Genomic DNA, 20844 nt, shown 5'->3' on the forward strand with positions numbered 1-20844 from the left:
GGTGTTACATGCACTCTCTTGGCATTTACTGCAAGGAGGTGCCCACTAAGGTGAAGGTTAATACATACCTATGTCAAGCATGCTTTCTTATCTAATACAAGATGCATTAGTGCTAACATGTAGCAATGCAAGGCATGTGTCATATAACAATTTGCTTTCTCTCATACAAAATATTATTGATCACTTTGGATGCTCCCATATAGATATTATTATTCACTTTGGATCAATGCGTCCTGACAACTTTAAAACGCACATATGGTTAAGAAGAGTTTACTACATATTCAATATACAAAACTTCTTCCCTTATTTGATCTAATCAACCCTCCTCCCACCCTATATAGACACAATATCTTAGTCGTGTCTTATAAAAATAATAATATGACATCAAACAAACAAATACCTATTACAAAGTTGAACAAATAAATCTCATAGATAAACTTACATCAAATCCATGAATTAGTTTTGATACCATTTGTAATAAATTAATCCTTCTATGTAGATTTTATTCGTTAACTTTAAAATATGTTTACATGATTAGGAGTTCATTATACATATAATGTCAAAATTTCTTCCCTTATTCGATGTGAGATATTACATAAAATGTTTAATGGAGATAACATTCTTGTAGACAATGATAAAACTATCGGTTTTTATGAAAATATTGATAGTTGAATTTTACAGAAATATCAAAATATATAAAGAATTATCGATAAAAATTTGATAAAATATTAATAAGATAAAAATTCATCAAAACTCATAACAATATTGAAAAAAAAAAAAAAAAGGTAAAGTGAGACGAAATAAACATACAACAACACCTCTTTGCCACACATTGGGCCAGGGTTCTAATCTTATAGGTTTTTATTTTTAGACGAAAAAATGCATGCAAGAATGACGTGGCACCTTGGGAGACGGCGAAGGATGAGGGTCTATTTAAGTGAAGGCATGAACCTTGAGAGTTGGGAGAAGCCGGGATCTCAGTCGTTGGATTTGGATGAAATCATAAGCCATGGAGTTAAAAAAAAAAATAAAAAATTAGTGGATTAAAATATCGGAATAAATCACGAAAAATATTCGTGATAAATCATGAAAATTTATCTTAAATTCAGTCCAATATGATAAAAATGGACTGAATTATTAAAATATTTGCATAAATTAAACGATAGTCAATAAAGTTGTGAATTAAAGTGCAAATTAGACTAATAGTAACGATAAGAGGGTATATCAGATTTAATATGATTTAATAATTTAATAAGATAATTTAATATTATAATTTAAATTTATTTTTAACTTTAAGTATTAAATCAAAATAGTTATTTTATTCATAATATTAAATTCTTTTTGTTTCATTTGCTCACATTAAAAAAAGAATATTTAAGAATTATTACTCCACATCTATAATTCATTTCTTATAATAAATATTTTACAATTATATATATTACTTTAAATTTGAATATTTAATAAATAAATTTATTGTTTACCCTTAATGAAAATAACTATGAATTAAAGTCATTAACTACAAATAAATATTAGTTAAAATTAATAAAAATAAATGTGTTAATTGGATAATTTAGAATAAATTTTAAGTTAATTTTACTAAACAAATTTAATATTTAAAATAAAAAAATAAATAATAAGTTTTAGATTAACAAAATATATAAGAATAATTTAACTTAAATTTAAATTTAATAATAAAGTATAAAGTTTTATCAAATACCCACTCGGGTAGGAATATATTTACACTTTTATTATTATTATTATTTTCACTGATATTTCGGAACCACGCGCCAGTCAACATAGCCACGCGCCAGTCAACGCTAAAATAGTGTGTACCTGAACCTGAGACAACCACTTGGGCAACTCAGCCATTGTGTATGTATGCGCACAAAATCAACATAGTCAAATCCACCATAAAACAAAAATATTAAAAGAAATATTTTAATAAATAATTTTCTAATTATTTTGTTTTAATTTCATTTAATTAATTACTAAAATTATAACCATCATTATAATTTTTAATGTCTTTTTTATATTATTTATATGATAATTAAATATAAAAATATAAATATTAAAAAAATTATATGTGAATCATTATTTATTTTATATTATTAAATATAATTGAATTAAATAATTTATAGTTTTAATATTAAATATATCATCATTTATCTTATTAATCCTATTTTAAAATTTTGCAATACTTTACTTTTAATTTCTTTTATATTTATCTTGTTAATTTTATGCGATTTTGAGTGTTTTTATTTTAAAATATTTAAAATATAAATTTATTCAAAAATTGATAAAATATTTTTAAAAAATGAATCAAGTTCTAATATTTTATAAATTAAAATTACTTTGATAAGATAAATTATTAAAATAATTTTAATTATTTGAATAAATTAATGTCAATGGCAAAACGTTGTCATCATAGATTTGTAATAAAATTTTAGAAATTAAATTTCAAATAAAGAATTTTATATAAATCTAAGAAATTATTTAATTTTTATTTAAAATGAAATAAAACATATTTTAATAGATTTGTTTTAAAATTTTAAAATAATTTTTTTAAAAAAAATTTATAAATATTATCGTTCGTTATACTTATATTGATTATACTTACAAAATAACTTTAACATATGTATTTTTAATTATTTTATTATTAAAAAAATCAAATTATAGAACCTAAAATTTGTCTTAATATTTTTTATCCACTCACTATTTAATTTTAATTTTTATTATTTTGTATATTATTTTATTTTATTATTTTTCATTATTATTTTTCCTTTTATTTATTTTTATTTTTTATTTCTTTTCTCCTCTATCTTACTATTTTCTTCTCATTCTCCACTTTCTCTCTCCTCTCTCTCCCCCAACCAAGGAAGAAAATGTCGGTGATGTCACAGTGTCTCCCCATTTTGCTTGTTGTCGAGAGGATTTGAACCCAAACCTTTTTGGTTTGGGCCCCGCTTACCACCTGGGCTAACTTGTCCTTTGATACATAATATGCAATAAATATATATATACTTAAACTCATTATATAAAGAAAATATAAGAATATTTTAAAGAGAAAATTAATTATAATTATTTTATAATTAAATGCAAAGTCTTTTAATTAATTACCAAAAATATAAAAATTATATAATTTTCTTCATAATGTTTTTAATATCATTAATAATTAATTAAATATTAAAAATTATATATATATATATATATATATATATATATATCATTATTTATTTTATATTGTTTAATACAATTGAATTAAATGGATCATATTTTAATACTAATATATATTTTAAAATTAGACATATTATAATCAAATATCATAATATTAGGTATAATTTAATAATAAATGTACACTTATAAAATTCATATTTTTATCGATGCATACGATATCATTATCAAATATGATAAATCATGTTATACATATATCAAAATTTTCAATAAAATAACTTTAAAATGTCTATTATACTTCTAATTATATTATTATGAGGTTTTCCTTACATTTTCATGAGTTTTTAACAATTTTAAGTTTACCGATATTTTTTTCCAAAATATCCGTCGATATATTTCCGATATATCCGTAAAATCGAAATACCGATATATCCGTGATTACCGATATTTTCATCCTCGCCCCCAACCACCCCAACCTACACTTTCTCTTTCCTCCCATACCTTCCCCATCCCCAATACCGCCCCCCATCTCATCTCTTTTTGTTTATTTTTATTTTTTATTTTTTTTTCATTTATTATTATTATTATTTTCTTCTCTCCTCTAACCATACCCATTTTCTCTCCATCTGCCACCCTCACGGCCAGCCATTGCTAACTAGTCATTGCCTGGCTAACAATCCGACCATCCATAGTTCTAAAAATGAGTAAATTTTCTTTTATTTATTTATTTTATTATTATTATTATTATTATTATTATTATTATTATTTGTTTGCACAAAAATTGATTTGGACTTGGACTTATTGATGATTGGCTATTTATTTGGGCTTATTGGATTAGACTTAACACATTATTTCCTTTCGTCATGACTGTTACTAATGTGAGCTTGTTAATTAATATGAATTTTGAGCTCATAACGTGAGTAAAATTTATTGAATGACTTGAATATTTGATATGAGATTGACCAATTTAAACTATTTAATTTGAATATGGGACAATTTTGATGTATATGGAATTAGGCTTGGAGATATTAAATTTAGGTTTAGTAAAATTTATTTTAATATATCCAATTTTAGGTTTAGATGATTGTGGTTGTATTTTAGCTATTAATTTGAATATTTTGGGATAAAACCTATAGTAATTTGGTTTCATTTTAATTGATGAAATAAAATTTATTTTAATTTATCCAATTTTAGGTTTAGATGATTGTGGTTGTATTTTGGTTATTAATTTGAATATTTTGGGATAAAACTTATAGTGATTTGGTTTCATTTTAATTGATGAAATTTGTTGGACTAATTTGAAATTTGAATTTTGGTTTGAATATCTATTTTGAATTTTAGACATTTTTAGATATTTATATTTGGGTTATTTTTGTTTTTGCATGAGTCCATTATGTAATTCTATTGGTTGAGTACAAATTTATGACACGTGGAGTACATAATTTCATGGAAGAAAGTGAGATTTGAAAAGCAAAGTTGTAGGAAGACATTGAACTTATTGCAAACTTGTTTGGGTACATATTTGATTTCTCACTTTTATTTGGTTTTATTTCTATTGGTTTCTATAAATATTTGTTTGTATATATTTACTTGTTATGTATAAAATTGAATATCAAACAAATAAGAAATTTTGTCTAAATAAGAGGAATGATTCAGTAAAAATGTTTTAATAAAATAATAATTTTAAAATATTCTTCTTAATAAAAGAAAGTTTTTTTATTAATAAAAATTCAGAAAAATGCTTTTAAAAAAATCCAAAAAAAATTGTTTTAAATAGAATTTGAAAAATTGTTTCTGATAAAATTGTCCAAAATTTTATTTGTTTAATAAAAATTATTCAAAAATTGTTTTGTAAATAAAGTTGTCCCAAAAAGTAATTTTTAATTAAATTTTTTTTTTTTTTGCAAATAAAATTATATTGTTTTTAATAATTTGTATAAGTGACTTTTCTTAAATGAAAACAAATTGAAATACTTTTGTAAATAAAGTTGTAAAAATTTATTCTTTTCTAGTAAAAGCAAGTAAAAATAATTTTTGTGTCCAAATTGAAATTTTGTAATAAATTATTTTGATATAATAAGTGCAAATAAATTTTTTTAAAAATAAATACAAATGAAATTGAATCAAGTCATTAGTTGAAAATAAATTGAAACATCTTTTTTGTAAATAAATAACTTGAAATCATTAATTCAAAATCATTTTTAATAAAATTCTTTGAAAACTATTTTTTGTAATATTTTTTTATTTAGTTCAATAAATCATTTTGCATAATTCTCTTGTTATTTATTTTGTATATTCTTATAATTAAATTTCATGATTATTTTTGTGTATATTGATTTTCACCATTATTTGTATATATTCATTTACATGATTATTTTTCTTGGTATTTATAATTAATTAATTAATTAATTATCAGTAGAGATCATATATAGGCTTAGAGAGGTGCGTCAGTTCACTATCATACATTCTCAATAAGTAACTTGACCCCGGATCCAAATTCAATTTTTCACAAACTTATTTTTTTTCAGATGTTACACTTAGGGTTTTTCTTTCTTATTTTGTTTTTCTCTTAAAAAATAAAATAAAAATAAGTAGCGACTCTAAGGGCTTGTTTGGTTGAGGAGTATTAAGTTGTTTTTTGAGTTCTCCGTGTTTTCAAATACCTTGATTTTAGAGATAAAGATGTTTTTGTTATTTTTTACACTATTCAAAGAACAAGAAAAAATGGGATATTCTCCGTGTTTTCGCCCTAATCTTTTCTTTTTCATGGCTGGTTTTCGCCTCCATGGATTTTTTCTCTCTTCAGTTCAAACGGATGTGCTGCTCTGGTGTAGAGCAATTGTTTTCTATTGGAACTTGCATGAACTTTTCCCTTTTTTTTTTTTTTTTGGCATTTGTTGTCTCTCCTCTCCAGACACCTCTTTTATTTTTCCTTTTATGGGTATGAAACATGGAAGATTATCCCTATTAGGATTCGAGAGAACACAACAACTCCTCATCATTTTTTTTTTCCACATAATCAATAACAGAAACCTCAAAATTCTCCCTCCCTCAATTTTTTCAACAACCAAACAATACCATACCTAAAAAAATATTGAAAAAAAAAACAACTGGAACAAAAAAAAAAAAAACAAAAAATAGCGTAAATCAAACAACCAATTTTTTTGTGTGAGAATTCAGAAATTCTGGAAACTTCACTCATTGATTCCATTTATTTTTGTGTTTTTCTCTTTAGAGTTGAATTTCTTTAGATTTTAAAGATAAAGAGGTTGTAGTTGTAAGACTATGAGAGTACATGGAGTGTTGGGATAGAAAGTAGAGAGAAAAGTATTCCCTTTTCATACAATTTTTATTTATTTATTTATTAAAAAAATACTGAACAATTTTTGCTCAATCGATATTTTTGTTAAAATATTCATCATTATTTTACTATATTTTCGATATATTCATAAAATTAAAATACTAATATATATGTATTTACTGATATTTTAAATCATGGTTTTTTGTAAGTAAAAAAATACCAATTTTTTAAAATGATATTCTTTTCTTTTCTTTTTTGGAGAGACAGTAATGTTGTTAGTTTAATTAAAGATGATAAATACTTGATTCTAAAATATTTTAAAGAAAATTTTAGAAATTAAAAAATATTGTATTCCTTTAATTTAAAAAAAATGCTAAAAATTTAAAAACAAGTGAACCAAACACCATTTCTAAAATTATTTTCAAAATTTTAAATAAAAGGAAAAAAATTTAAAAGGACCAAACATGCCCCAAATTTGGATCCTCATTAGGATTTTTCAATGGAGGTATAATCATGAACTCCCATTTTGCAGAGAACTTTCCTAAACCACCTTTAAACACAAATCTCTCCACTAATAAACTTTTGAATTAAAGTGCACCTTGGAGACTTCAAAATCATGATGATGGTGGGTGGTTAGTCTTATTGTTGAAAGTGCTGTTTCTTGAAACTCCAAAAAGTTGGTTTGGTAGTGAAAAGAACAGTAACAAATAAAAGAAGAAATAGCAGATACAAGTAATTGCAACAGATCTGTGAAACTACCATGGCTAACAGTGATTTTGGTGGTAAAACACAAATTTTTAGGTTGAAATTTGAGATGACCCATGTTGATTTGATCCTACAATTTAATACCCAATACTCAAATTTTCTCTACTGATAAGTTTTAAGTTAAAATCCGATCACTTATTAGATACTAAATTGGTTTCAATTGGCAATTAAGTTGATACAAACTCAAGAATTCAGTGCATTGATAATGAAATTATGATACTTACAAGTGCTGCAAGGTAACCCTTCGAAGGAAGGGAAAAAGGGTGGGAAAAAAATCACAATAAAACAAGGAAAAATCATTTAAAGAATAATAATAAAAAAGGGTCTAAACCCCATACTTTGGCCCTCCAAATTAATCTCAAGAAAGGGCACAAGAAGGGGAATTAATAAAATGCCTATAAAAGGCATATGTTGGGAAGCAACTTTCACCTCTTTAATTTTGTCTCATTTATTGGTAAGAAACCTTCTTCACATTCTCTTTAATAAGTTTTTCCTCTTCTCTTCTCCTTTTCAAGACTTGGGAAAAAAATTCCCCCTTCAAGAAAACATAAGAAAAAGAACCTAAGAGAGACTATTGAATAAGTAGTCTAAACAGGGTTTTCCACAAAACTCAATGCATGAATGCTTGTAATTTGGTAAAAACTTGCATACCATGTCATTGAATTTGTTGAAAAAGCAACTTTCAAACCGGAAGTGGTCCTCATTTTTCATGGGCAAAAGGATCTTCCGGATCGAGTCCTATGGCTTGGAATGGTAAAATGCCTAATCCTGCCTTCTTGTTCCCTAAAGTAGCCCTCACACAAAAATGCCTTGGAAAACTTGTCCTCCACCACCCTATCCACATCATGCACAAACACATCAGTCTCACCATCTTCCCTATTCCTAGCCATCAGCCCTGCAGTGTAGATGGCACTCATCCTCCCTGGTGCCTCATCATGATACCCAGTTGGTGCATCCACCATTATCAAGTCCCATTCCACATCATACACCTCATTTGGAAACCCCTTCAATGAAAGTTTACACTTGGAAAATCTTGGGTCAACAACAACCTTGCAGTCCTCTCCCATGCCAACCTCCATCAGCTCATCTGCTTGGTGAACCTGTTGCAATAATCCTCCAATATAAGTGAGCTTTACAATAACCATGCTCTCTTTCTGGATTTATAAAAATAGATTGAACATATACTTAAATATAAAGTAGTGATCATTAAGAATTACTTCAACTTGAGACCTCCATTTAAGCAAAGCTCATACCATAATGGATCAATAATGACCAAACTTTCTATTTGGAATAAAGGGTATTTGTTCCTATTAATCTATGACCAGCTAGAGCTAGAATTCTTAGTAACTTGTTTAATTTTTTGAAGAAGTTGAATTAAGAATGAAGTGATCTAGTTTCCTATATGTAGATCTTGTTAAATTTTATAGTACCTTGCTGTCGTAGACTATATGATAGGATTCCAAGCTGGGGAGCTTCTGCTTGATTTGCTCGATCCAGGACTTGTCTTCTTCGAGGAAGATGGTGCGGCCACCATGGTTGAGCGCAGTCCACATGAGGCTGTCATGGCCTAGGCCAAAGACCAGGAAGTTGCAGGGTGCCTTCTTTTGAAGAACTCTCAAGGACACCGAGATTTCATTGAAGGTTTGTTGTGGGGTGATGTTGAGGGTTGCATAGTGGACAAGAGCTTGGGCTAGGGAGGGTGGGGTTTTGGTGCAAGTTGGTGTGAGGGGTAGAGATGGACAATCTCGTGATGGTGGTTGTTCTTCTGCAGCTGGAGTACTGGTTGAGTTTGATACATGAGTTTCTAAGATGGGTGATGGATGATTTTCTTGGAAAGGTGTGAAGTTTGATTTGAATACCAAAAGGAAGAGGAGAAGACAGAGAAAACAGACGAGGATGAGCTTAAGGTTGATAGAGGTTTGAGGCTTCGATGGCCTCATTTTTCTTCTGAATTTTGAGAGAGAGAGAGAGAGAGAGAGAGAGAGAGAGAGAGAATGGGGAATAGGGTTCTGAGATTTGTGTTAGGGTCTGAACCAAAAGATATATGTTAGGCTCAGTGGGGGGGACAGTCTGATTTGGGTGTATGAGGCTGAAACAAAAAGGTAAGGACCTTGGGGCTGACCAAGGAGAGAAATCCTATTCTGATCAGTCCGTGGGGTGACTCATTAATAACGGCTACCAAAGGATTTGTGCCCTCTAAGGCTAAACTAATTTAAGAAGTGTTGCTAATTCTCGGATACTCGTGGTCATTTCCCACATTCATTGAGCCTCTCCTGGTTTTAATTCAATTAAGTAACCATATATATTATTGATCATTATATCATCTGCTTATTCAAAAAAGATCACAATTTTATACAAGATTAAATATATTTGCTTCTGCATAGAGTGTTACCCAAGAAGGGATTGCTTGATGGGAAAGGGAGAGGGGGGGTCATAATTGATTGGTTTTGGTTTTTTCTATCATTTTTTGGTCTTTTCTTAAAGGAGAAGAAGCAAAGAAGACGAGAGACTTGACATGGACAAGGGACCTAAGGGGCTTTTGGTGGAGCAAATGTGTTGGTAGGTGGATCTGACGATGGGTGTGGTTGAATTATTGTACTCACTTCTCCATAATCTTCAGCGGGAGATGAGGTGTTGGTGGCCGATTAGGTTGGCTATGTAAAGATATGTGAAATGCTCACATAGAGATATTGCCATTGGCCAATTAATGCCTTGAAAGCAATTGATGCGCTGCCTATAGGATTTACTTTAGTTGAATAATGTTGTATTACCCATTAAAAAAAAATAGTAGTTGGGAAGTTGAAAAGGTGAATATTAGGGTTGGTTTTTATTTTTATTTTTATTTTCTAATGTGAGTGGTTGTGACAAAAAATATATATGTTTTTTGGGTAATACTAATCACACTTGGACATGGCAATATTTACATACGTTAGTTTGGATCAATGTTAAATTAATGGCTTGAAAGCAATTAGTGTGCTGTCTAGGGTTAGCTTGGGGTCATGCTATCATACCTAGGCATGATAATTAATTAGGGATATGTTAATTATTGGATCAAGATTCAACTGCCACATACCTAAGATCATATGATGAATTGGACCTTTTTTTTTTTTTTAATATTTTATCCCTAACTCGGATTTCAATGCATGTAAGATACCCCACCTATGATTTTTCATTATAGCATGCATTATTCCTCCAAAATTTCTTAATATAAAGTTTTTTACTTTTCCTATGTGGGCTCATATATTCAATTCTTTGACTAGGATATATAACTCTTCCATTTTATCATGTATGATTTTTTTGGGCAGATGTGTGTATACATCTTGAGTTTTATTATTTATTTTATCCTAAGGTTAGAACATTTTTGGGCATATAATAATAAATACTTGAAATAATCCCAAAATAAATAAAACTTTTAAATTAGATTCAATAGGGTTTCAAGGTTCTAATCATTTAAGTAAGTCGATTTAATTAGCTTAAGATTTTGTTTGAATCCACACTAAAGGAAAATTCCAAAATAAATAAATAAATAAATTTGAACAAAAAGGTAATTTGAACCGTATTGGGTGAATAAGCTCAAAATTTTAACATATAGTTTGCTATGACAATATGAAGCTTTAATTTAATAATTGTTTTGACTTACTATATATTGTTGGTTCATTATTTAACAATTTAAACTTTAGAATTTAAGCTTTTTAACCATGCCAACTTATTACACATTTAAAATTTATAGCTCAATGATTTAGATTACATAATTAAAGTTTTTATATTGATTTATTAAGAAAATTAGTTTTTTATACCATCGATAATGACTTACTTCTTCACACTTTATTTTTAATATTTCATCTGTCATGGTAAAAACAGTTAAGGAAAACATAGTGGATAGTATATTATGAATTGCACATTGGGCTAGGGGAATGAAGTGTCAAAGTTTTGCATGCCTAAGGAAGTTAGTTTATGGTGGATTTAGGAAGTAAAAAAAAAAAAAAAAAAAAAAACTCCTATAGAAATTGGGATTTGACTTAAATTTCTTGTTTTCATGTTATTTTTGCAACGAATAATAGAAATAAAAACTTTGACATATAATATTTTTATATTAATTCCAATTTTATTTTTATATTAATTTTGAGTTTAATTTTATTATTAGATTTTAAATCCTAATTACATATAATATTTTTAACTCATTCATAATCTAATTATTAGTTTGTATTATTTTGCATATTATTATTATTATTCTTATTATTTTTTCTTTTTCTTTTCTCTCTTCTCACTTCTTTTTTTTTTCTTACCTTTTCCGACTACCCCACCCACTCTTTCTCTCTCATGCCCATACCCCCCACGTGGGACCCATACCCTCTCCTCTCTTCCCTCTTCTGTCTCTCCTCTTTTTCCTTTATTTTTTTATTTTTTATTTTTGGCTTTTTCCTTCCCTATTGGCAGCTCTCTTTAGGGCTCCACCTCACTCACAGGAGACTGAAGGAGAAAAAAAAAAAAACATTGGAGCCTGGACTTTTTTTTCGGCTTATTTCTTTCCCTCATTTTCCCTCCCTTTCTCTCCATCCAAACACCCTTATTTGATTCCTTCTTATTTTCTTTTCTTTCATTTCTTTTTCTTTTTATTATTATTATTATTATTATCCACCCTCATGGCCATTGTCAACCACCGCCGCCACTACCGACTAGCAATTTGATTTGGATTGTGAGCATGTTTGTGGACTTCAATTTGGAGTTATTTATTAATTTGGATTCATGGATATTGTGCTTTTGGAATGTTTGATCGGGTTTATTGTTAGTATATGTATGTATTATTGTTATTCATGGATTTTAGGCTTGCATTTTTAAACTTGATATTGATTTGTGCTCATTTATTTTGGATTATGAGATATTAAATTTGGACGTAATTGAATTTATTTTGTTTTGTGATATTTTGGGTTTGGGTAATTGTGTTGTATTTTGGTGATTAACTTGGAAAACTTGGACTAAGGCGGTTGACATGAAGGATATTTTCATTGGGTTATATTTATTAATTTGGGTCTTATTGGCAAAAATTTATTGGACCAATTTAATATTTGAAATGGGGCTTGAATAATTATTTTAGGCTCTACATATTTTTTTTATATTTACATTTGGACTATTTTTGTTTTTACATAAGTTCATTCTGCAATTCTGTTGGCTATGTACGGATTTATAACATGTGAAGTATGGAATTTCATAAAAAAAAGTGAGACTCGAAAAACTATAAATGAAGCATTGAACTTGTTGTAAGTTTGTTTGGGTACACGTTTTATCTTCCACTTCTATTTAGCTTTATTTTTATTGGTTTCTATAAGTATTTGTTGGCATATATTTACTTGTATACAAAATTGAATATTGAACAAATTAGAAATTTTGTTTAAATAAGAGAAACGACTCAACAAACATGTTTTAATAAAATAATAGTTTAGAAAATATTATTTTTAATAAAAGAAAGTTTTTTTATTAATAAAAATTCAAAAAAAAATGCATTTAGAAAAAAAATTTGTTTTGAATATAATTGTCCAAAAATTGTTTTATAAATAAAATTATCCCAAAAATTAATTTTAAATTAAAAATTCTTTCGCAAATAAAGTTATATTTTTTTTAATAATTTGTATAAGTCATTTTTCTTAGATGAAAACAAATTGAAATAATTTTGTAAATAAAATTGTAAAAATTCATTATTTTCTAGTAAAAGCAAGTAAAATAATTTTTGTATCCAAATTAAAATTATGTAATAATTTCTTTTGATACAATAAGTGTAAATAACTTTTTTGAAAATTGAATACAAATGAAATTGAGAAAATAAATTGACTCTTTTTTGTAAATAAATAAATTGAAATTATTAATTCAAAATCATTTTTAATAAAATCCTTTAAAATTTCTTAAAAACTATTTTTTAATATCTTTTTTTATTTAGTTCAATAAATTATTTTGTATAATTTTTTTGTTATTTATTTTGTATATTCTTGTAATTAGATTTCATCATTATTTTTATATATATTGTTTTTTATCATAACTTGTACATACTCATTTGCATGATTTTTTTTTTTTTGTATCCATAATTAATTAATTAATTGTCATAATTCCCTTAATTTGTTTAGTAGAGGTTGTACGTATAAGGGCTTGTGGTACGACTTATCACTGTATTTTCCCAATAGATAACCTCAGATCCAGATTCTATTTTTGTAGACATGTCTTTTTCAAATAAAAAATCACACCGAACTTTCTTTCTTATTTTATTTTCTATTTAAAAAAAATAAAATAAATGGTGATTATAAATCTTTTTCTAAAAATCAATTTTTCACAAATAAATGAAAAGCGAATATTGTCATTCGAGTGAGACACACATGAAAAATACGAGTCCACACCTATATCTTTTGCTGACAAGTGATACAGTAAGAAAGCTTTCATGAAGGCTTACGGAACAATGATCCATCTAATTAGTAGTCAAGAAATGTGGTCCAAAACTTGAATGGCGCCATTGCAAATCCTACATACAAAAAGCAACCTTAAAGACCTAAAAAGGTGAGACAAAGAGAATAAGAGGAGATGATGCAACCTAGTCATTAAAATAGATTCAAGAGGTTTTGTACAAAACTAAAACATCCACGCCGTCAATCATACATGAATTCATTTATTAACCAATTCATGCAATGCCATCGTTTAGTTTTGCATAATAATTATAAAAGTGTGTTTGAAAGTAATTTTAGAAAGTGTTTTTAACCCTTTTAATACTTGAAAGATAAAAGATTTTAAATGTTACAGTCCGTTTGGTAATAATTTAAAAAAACGTTTTTAATATTTTTAATACTTGAAATTTTTTATCATGTTAAAAATGGAAGAAACGTTTTCTAAAATTACTCTTATACGTGTTTTTAGAGTACATTTGATAGTGATTTTAAAAAGTGTTTCCAGTCTTTTTAACACTTAAAAGTTTTTATCTTTCAAGTATAAAAAATAAAATAAAAATAAAATAAAAAAACCAGAAACACTTTATAAAATTACTATCAAATACAATCTTATAAAATATAAGAACACTTTCTAAAATCATTACCAAAAAATACTCTAAATATTACCAATATCATAAAAGACAATACAAATGCAATAATAAATTGATTTTGACAAAATTGCATATGAACTTTAGAGGTTGATCTTCTCTTCCAACTACAAAAAGGAATCATCATCGTCAACTATCTGGCTTCAATAAGGCACTCACAACTCTAAAGGAATTGCAACCTTTCGTTGAACATGTGTAAAAAAATCCATCTCAACTTCCCTGGGATTGACAAACCTTGACAATAACTTTCTTCCGACAAAATACTTCTGATTTTTTTATCTAATGCCAGATGAGGATGTAGCAAATGACAAGCACGATGCTTCTTAAACAACAAAAACAAAAAATTAGACAAATCATTAAAAATCATAACCTTAATTTTACAAAATAGAGAAACTCCATATCTAATTTCACCACCTCTGTTCCAAATAATCTTTATAAGTTTCAAGAACTACCTTTGTGAGCCATGGTTATATATGCATGTCATCGTCTTTGAATAAAAAAAAAAAAATGGTTACCTTTGGTTTGATTCTTAGAAAATACTAATGAAGAAAAAAAAAATTAAAAAAATTGATTTTCTCGTATTTAGTTATTTATGAAAAATATAAAAAAAATCAAATATAATTAAAATAAGTAAAAAATTTATACATTTTAAATTATTTAATATTTATGTTAATGCGTTAAAATAAGTAAAATAAGTTTAAAGTAATATACAAAAAATAATTTATTGGTTTTAAATTTATTTTTAATTTTCTTTCACTTGTTTTCTTCTTCTATTTTTTTTGTCTGATTTTTTTTTATTTGTATTTTTCTTTAAATTTTCTAAGAACCAGATATACCCTTTAAGATTTAAACTGAAAATAAAGAAGGCTATTAATCATAATGGAAATCATGTACTATAATTCTAAATTAATCGAAAAAAACATTAAATAATTATGTTATCGATTTATAGAAAGCAGCGCAAACCTATGAATCGTCTATAGGAGGTTGAAAGGAAACCTCAGCTCATGTCCTCAGCACCTGACACATCGATATTGACAAGCCTGAATATCCAACACGGAACAGACCTCCACGAAATGAAGTTTGCAGTGACAGCATGGAGCAAAGGAAGAGCAAGAGTCGGGGTACTCCAGTTGGCCAACTGCCCACAACCAATGGAGACACCGGCGCTCCTCCTTTCCACCAGAAAGGGCCTGCCCGTTTTCATCCCACCCGACCTCCTTCCCTCTCTTCCTTCTCCTGACTCCCATCTCCTCCAGATGAGCCCTCTCCACTTGTATGTATTCACCTCTCTGCCTTTGTTATTGTTTGGTAAAATTAACTGGGGTTTTGGGTTATGCGTCTTTTATGCACTCGAGGTGTTTGTGGTTTTGCTTCTTGGGGATATGGTTGGTTGTTCTGTGTTTTCTTGTGTTGGACCCAGTTCTGATTGTTGGGTACATCGTAGACATGAGCATGTGGGTTTTACGACTTCTTTTCTTGCCTGCTCATGCAGCAGGTTGCGATTGAACGTGAAAAAAAGTAAACTTTATATTAGTTCCCTTTCCGTGTAATGAATTGGCCGTATTTATAGCATTTTCCTATGTCATACATGGGCTCGAAGCATTTGAGGCATTGTGTGATTTTGCTTTTGTGGAACATGGTTAGTTATTTAATTGTTTGTTGTGTTGCACCCAGTTAAGATGGTTGGATGCACATGGGTTCCTGGGTTCTTGGCTTATATGTGTGTGTACTTAAGGTGTTTGTGATTTTACTTCTGTGGGACACGGTTAGTTGCTAACCGTTTGCTGTGTTGGACCATGGTAAGATTGCTAATTACACATTGGGTATGGGGGATTTTGGCTTACATGCACTCCATATATGCGCTTCAGGTGTTTGTGTTGCTCATCTTTGGCTCACTGAAATGCTATCTGTTTGATAGTGTCTGTATTTCTCAAGTTTATGGGGGTTAAGGTCGGTTTGATGCAATTATCTTTTACTGTTAAATGGGGTTTTGGCTTGAGGATGCCTTCCTGCCTTCTTTGTTCTTTTGCAAGTCGATAAGTCTTTGTCACATACCTCTCCTTAATGCAGACATGAGACTTCAGTTTCACATTGGTTTCATGTAGAAATTTTATTATTTGATTGTTTACTTAATCACTTGTTCAATATTATTTAATTCTGTAGCTTAGATGGCATTTCATCAAAAACAATATCAAATATTGGAGGATTGCACCAGATGCTTGGTTTGCATGAATATGGATTTGCTGCCGTCCCAAGGGATTCTATTGTATGTCTTCCTGAATGTGATAGCACTAACAAGATCGGAGCATCCTTTGAGACTCCATGTGGGCGCCGCTTGGTAATTCTCACGGCCTGCTTCTTGTTTACATTGACTTCTCTTAATAATTTTAATTCTCTGAATTATTTATTTTTTTCTTTTTTAAAAAAAATTTGTGCACCTTACAGATAAAACCTGTAGAGTACATGGAAATGATTTCTTCCATGAAACCAAGCTTATGGGCCACTCTGGCTGATGAAGTGCCTGCATGGGTCTCTGCGAAGAGGAACAAGGCATCAGTGGATCGAACTTTGAGATGGCTTGATGAATGCATTACATTAAGCCCAGTAAGTGCTGTTCATCTTTTTTTTTTTCCCTGATGTTGATGAGTATTAGTATTTGAAACCCATATCCTAAGTTGGGACTCACCATGTCAAACAATCTTTCTGTGAATATATAACAACAACTGTTAGGTTTTTTAAATGAACATGATTTATATTTGATGATGAATACGTCCAGTGGTTAAAAATTCTATTAGGATGGCAATTGTGAGCATTGTTTTAGAAACTAGACCAGACCAGTAGATCATACTCTGAAAACTGCAAACCGATTGCAGATGCAAAACTATTTTACATGTGAAATGTCCAAAACCAGTTTGGACACTTACATATTTACACATACGCACATACAAAAGGTCCACTCGAACTGCATCAAGGACAACTAGACAATAGATTAACAAGAGAGAAACAAGGCTCATTATCCACTAATGCAACTCCAAGTACAGGTGAAAAAATGTATATGATCTGAAACAACAAAAAACACCATGACCCATAACTCCCAAGCAGCTGGGCAATGAATCAGAAGATGGGCCCCTGATTGTGCCGCCTAATTGTATGAGCAACAGCACCAATTAGCCATGTGCCAGTTGTACAGCTCTCAAGTTTTTATGATCTGAGGTCAGAAAATTTTCCAAACTAGCAAAAGAAATCCACTTTTGGCAGTGCAGCTAATTTCCAAATCTCTTTAGCTGAAAAGCAGCCTCCTAATATGCTGATAACATATCATAAAAAGATTTGACATAAAAAATAAAAAATCCCTCCATTTGATTCATTCCATGTCAACCCATCTTCCCTTTTGCAACAATGTTGATTGCTTCCACAAATTCTCCCTCCATCTCTACGTCCCAATCCTGACTATACCACACAAACCTTGGATCCTTGAAAGCAACAGCCTGTGAATGCGATAGGTGCCTACCAGCTGCATTCTCACGTTGGTTTCAACTTAAAAAAAAGGAATGCCATGTTGAATAGGACATTTGTCTAGTGATTATTCTATCATGTGAACTTAGTGTTTTGTGTTTTAAAAATGGATGTCTACTGATCATGAAATATAGGCAGGAGGAGCTGTTTTTGGGGCCATTGTTGGAGGGGCTAATGTAGAAGAGCGCCAACGTTGTGCCCAAGAAGTTGCAGGGCGAAATGTATCCGGTTTGTAAAGCTATTCTTCATTCTATAGATGTCTTGCCTGTCTAGTTACATTTCTGCTTCAGTTTTCACAACAATATTCTGATTGTCATATTATCATAGGATTGCAACCACCCATTAATAGTTAGCAGGGGGTTCCTAGATGTGATCAAAACAGGGCATCAAATCTGCACAACATTCTCTCTTATTATTTTTGTCCCCTGTGTTATATTTGATAAGGAAATGAATGGACAAAGAAAGCTGTGATTTAGCTGCTAACATATGTTGAATGGAAAAAGGAAGTTGTGATTTTGTTTCATCTTATACTCTTTCCCCTTTCACAGTTTAACTCTCATTGTGCAAATCCCTAGCACAGGCACCGGCAAAGCTAATTAAAGAAGATAAAAAAAAGGAATACTGAGTAGTAGGAGAGATGCATCTTCTATTTTTTGTGTATTTTTCTTTACCCAAACGGTTAAATCTGATGATTATCATTTAGATTGTATTCTTATTCATTGTTCTTGTTTAGATCCACTGGTTTTCATATGCTGTCTTTTGCTGTAACAGAATCAACTTCAAGGTTAAATATTTTTTTTTTCTTTTTTGTTTTGTTAATTTGAGTAGTTTGTAAGACAATATGGAATGTTTTCTGCAGGTTATTGGATTGGAGGCTTTGGGCTTGGAGAGAGCATGGATGAGCGTCCTGCTCTCCTTAATGCCGTTGCTGTAAGAATGACTTCTTACACTGGAAACCATTGTTCTTTCCCATGATTCTGGTGATAAGTTCTTGTGAAAACAGAAGCATTCTTATTGTGCAAGCAGCACATTTGAAGTATAATATAACAACTTAGGAAAATGTTAATCAAACTATTGATTCTCCACTCGTATCAGACATTATAAAATCCCACAGGAAGTTCCCCAGTGTAGGAGCTTTATAGAAAGTGGTTCCTTTAACACCTTGTAATGTCAAAATGATTGCTGTCCTGGAGGGTAGTCTAGCATTGTTTCAGATGAGATGAAAGAGCTGAATTAGTCCCCAAAAGCTTGTTATACAGTTAGTTTTGCTCAATTTTGACTCTTCTAGATCACCATTAGTCATATATTTCTATTTAATTTAGTTAGTGGTTTTATCTGCCCCTGCGAACAGAGAATTTTTGTTTTTCTTGAATTTTTTTTTTTTCCAATTTAATGTTCAGGATATCTTACCAGTAGAAAGACCACGCCAGATCTGTGGGCTGGAACTTCCAGGTATATGTTTACCCTTGTTACTCTACTTGGTACTGTTTTTTTTTTCTTTTTTTTATAGATTATTGGGAAGCACTTTATGCTCACATCAACATATCCATCAATCATCATAACTTAAAAGCACAATTGTTTTGCATGGCATGTCCTGCATGCATGGGTAATAAGCAAGCTGCAACATTAGTTTGGTACTAAGTGTAAAATTGAGGCTTGCGATCAATTCATAATGTTAGATGTTGACTCGGTTTTTGTGAATTTCAAGTCTTCTCAATTTGCCACTCTAATCATAGATAGCCTCAGTTATCTACAATCCTTGATCATTTTTCGATGAAATATATAGAAATGGCTACCTAGTAGTTAGCAAATGAAATTGTTTTTTCATCTCACAGAGGAGGTCTTGCAGGGGGTTGCTGCAGGCATCGATCTATTTGACTCCACGTATGTAGCTCAGCCCAGCATATTGTCTTCTAAGTTTCTCTCTGCTCTCTTTTGTCAAACAACTTGGTAATGTTTCTACAGGTATATTTACCATCTTACACTTGGAGGATTTGCACTTACCTTTCCTTTGGAAAGCATTCAGAGACATGAATCTGATTCTCAGCTGAGCAATGTAGGAAGTGACCACACCAAGATTAATCTGAGAGCAACAATTTACAGGTTTTCACTTAGATCTATTTCTGTGTCGGAAACTTGGTTAGGAAGTTTGCATTTGGGCTTGGCCTCTTAGTTATCAATGTATAGGATTCTTATTAAAATAGCTATCGGAATGATGTTGATTGTTTTTAACAGGAAAGACACAGCACCAATTGTTGACAACTGTAACTGCTATACCTGTCAGAATCATACAAGAGCATACATTAACCACCTGCTTAATGTTCATGAAATGCTGGCTCAGATTCTACTAGAGATGTAAGAATTTTCATTTCACTATTATTATTCTCGTTATTGGATATGAAGGCGTTATTACTATGTTTACAGCTAAAATGAGCTTTCCCTTACTGTTGTAGACATAACACTCATCATTATCTGGGTTTCTTCCGTTCGATAAGAACTGCAATCAAGGAAGACAATTTTGAGCAATTTCGACAGACGTTCATTGACAGTAGGCGTGAACATCTAAATATGACTGCAGTATGTGCATCAGCATAGTATACGATCTTCAAAAGATGCTTATCATTGGTGAGACTTGCATTCTTGTTTGTGCGATATGACCGTTCCAGTTCTAATAGCTTGCCCTGGTTTGCTCTGTTGCATTTGAAAGTAGAGGATAAGAGAGACAGGATGAAGGACTCTCCTAATTTAAACCAATAACTTGGGATGCCAGGTTAATTTGTTGGATTTCTTAGACTCTATTGAGAATGCATTTTTCTTACATTCTCTCCTTTTTGCTTTTCCTTTGGTATGTGGCCTTGCCTTTCTCCATTTTCTGTTTGCATCAAATTTTACTCCATGATTCCAAAAATCACCAACTGGCATTCAGAAGCTAATGGGGTGTCTGATATCCAAATGCCCTAAAATGAAATTCAGCAAGTTGGCAATTCTAATAATATATATAGTGCAATGTAACATAATC

At 29.8% G+C, this 20844-nt stretch overlaps 2 protein-coding genes across 2 annotated transcripts; one reads left to right on the forward strand and one right to left on the reverse strand.

Moving 5' to 3' along the window:
* Positions 1 to 7409: 7409 nt before the first annotated feature.
* LOC117906136 (glucuronoxylan 4-O-methyltransferase 3) lies at positions 7410 to 9472 on the reverse strand. Its single transcript, XM_034819093.1, has 2 exons — positions 8668 to 9472; positions 7410 to 8337 (listed from the first exon to the last, which is right to left on the reverse strand). Exons 1-2 carry the CDS (start codon positions 9175 to 9177, stop codon positions 7945 to 7947), a joined length of 903 nt encoding a protein of 300 aa, XP_034674984.1. The 5' UTR covers positions 9178 to 9472; the 3' UTR covers positions 7410 to 7944.
* A 5803-nt stretch (positions 9473 to 15275) lies between these two features.
* LOC117907017 (queuine tRNA-ribosyltransferase accessory subunit 2-like) lies at positions 15276 to 20652 on the forward strand. Its single transcript, XM_034820341.1, has 10 exons — positions 15276 to 15582; positions 16473 to 16647; positions 16755 to 16913; positions 17960 to 18053; positions 18685 to 18755; positions 19226 to 19277; positions 19661 to 19709; positions 19791 to 19928; positions 20061 to 20180; positions 20279 to 20652. The coding sequence occupies exons 1-10, from the start codon at positions 15314 to 15316 to the stop codon at positions 20418 to 20420; spliced, it is 1269 nt and encodes a 422-aa protein (XP_034676232.1). The 5' UTR covers positions 15276 to 15313; the 3' UTR covers positions 20421 to 20652.
* The last annotated feature ends 192 nt before the right edge of the window (positions 20653 to 20844 follow it).

Source organism: Vitis riparia, chromosome 18 (assembly GCF_004353265.1).
Source record: "Vitis riparia cultivar Riparia Gloire de Montpellier isolate 1030 chromosome 18, EGFV_Vit.rip_1.0, whole genome shotgun sequence".
NCBI classification, from domain to species: domain Eukaryota; kingdom Viridiplantae; phylum Streptophyta; class Magnoliopsida; order Vitales; family Vitaceae; genus Vitis; species Vitis riparia.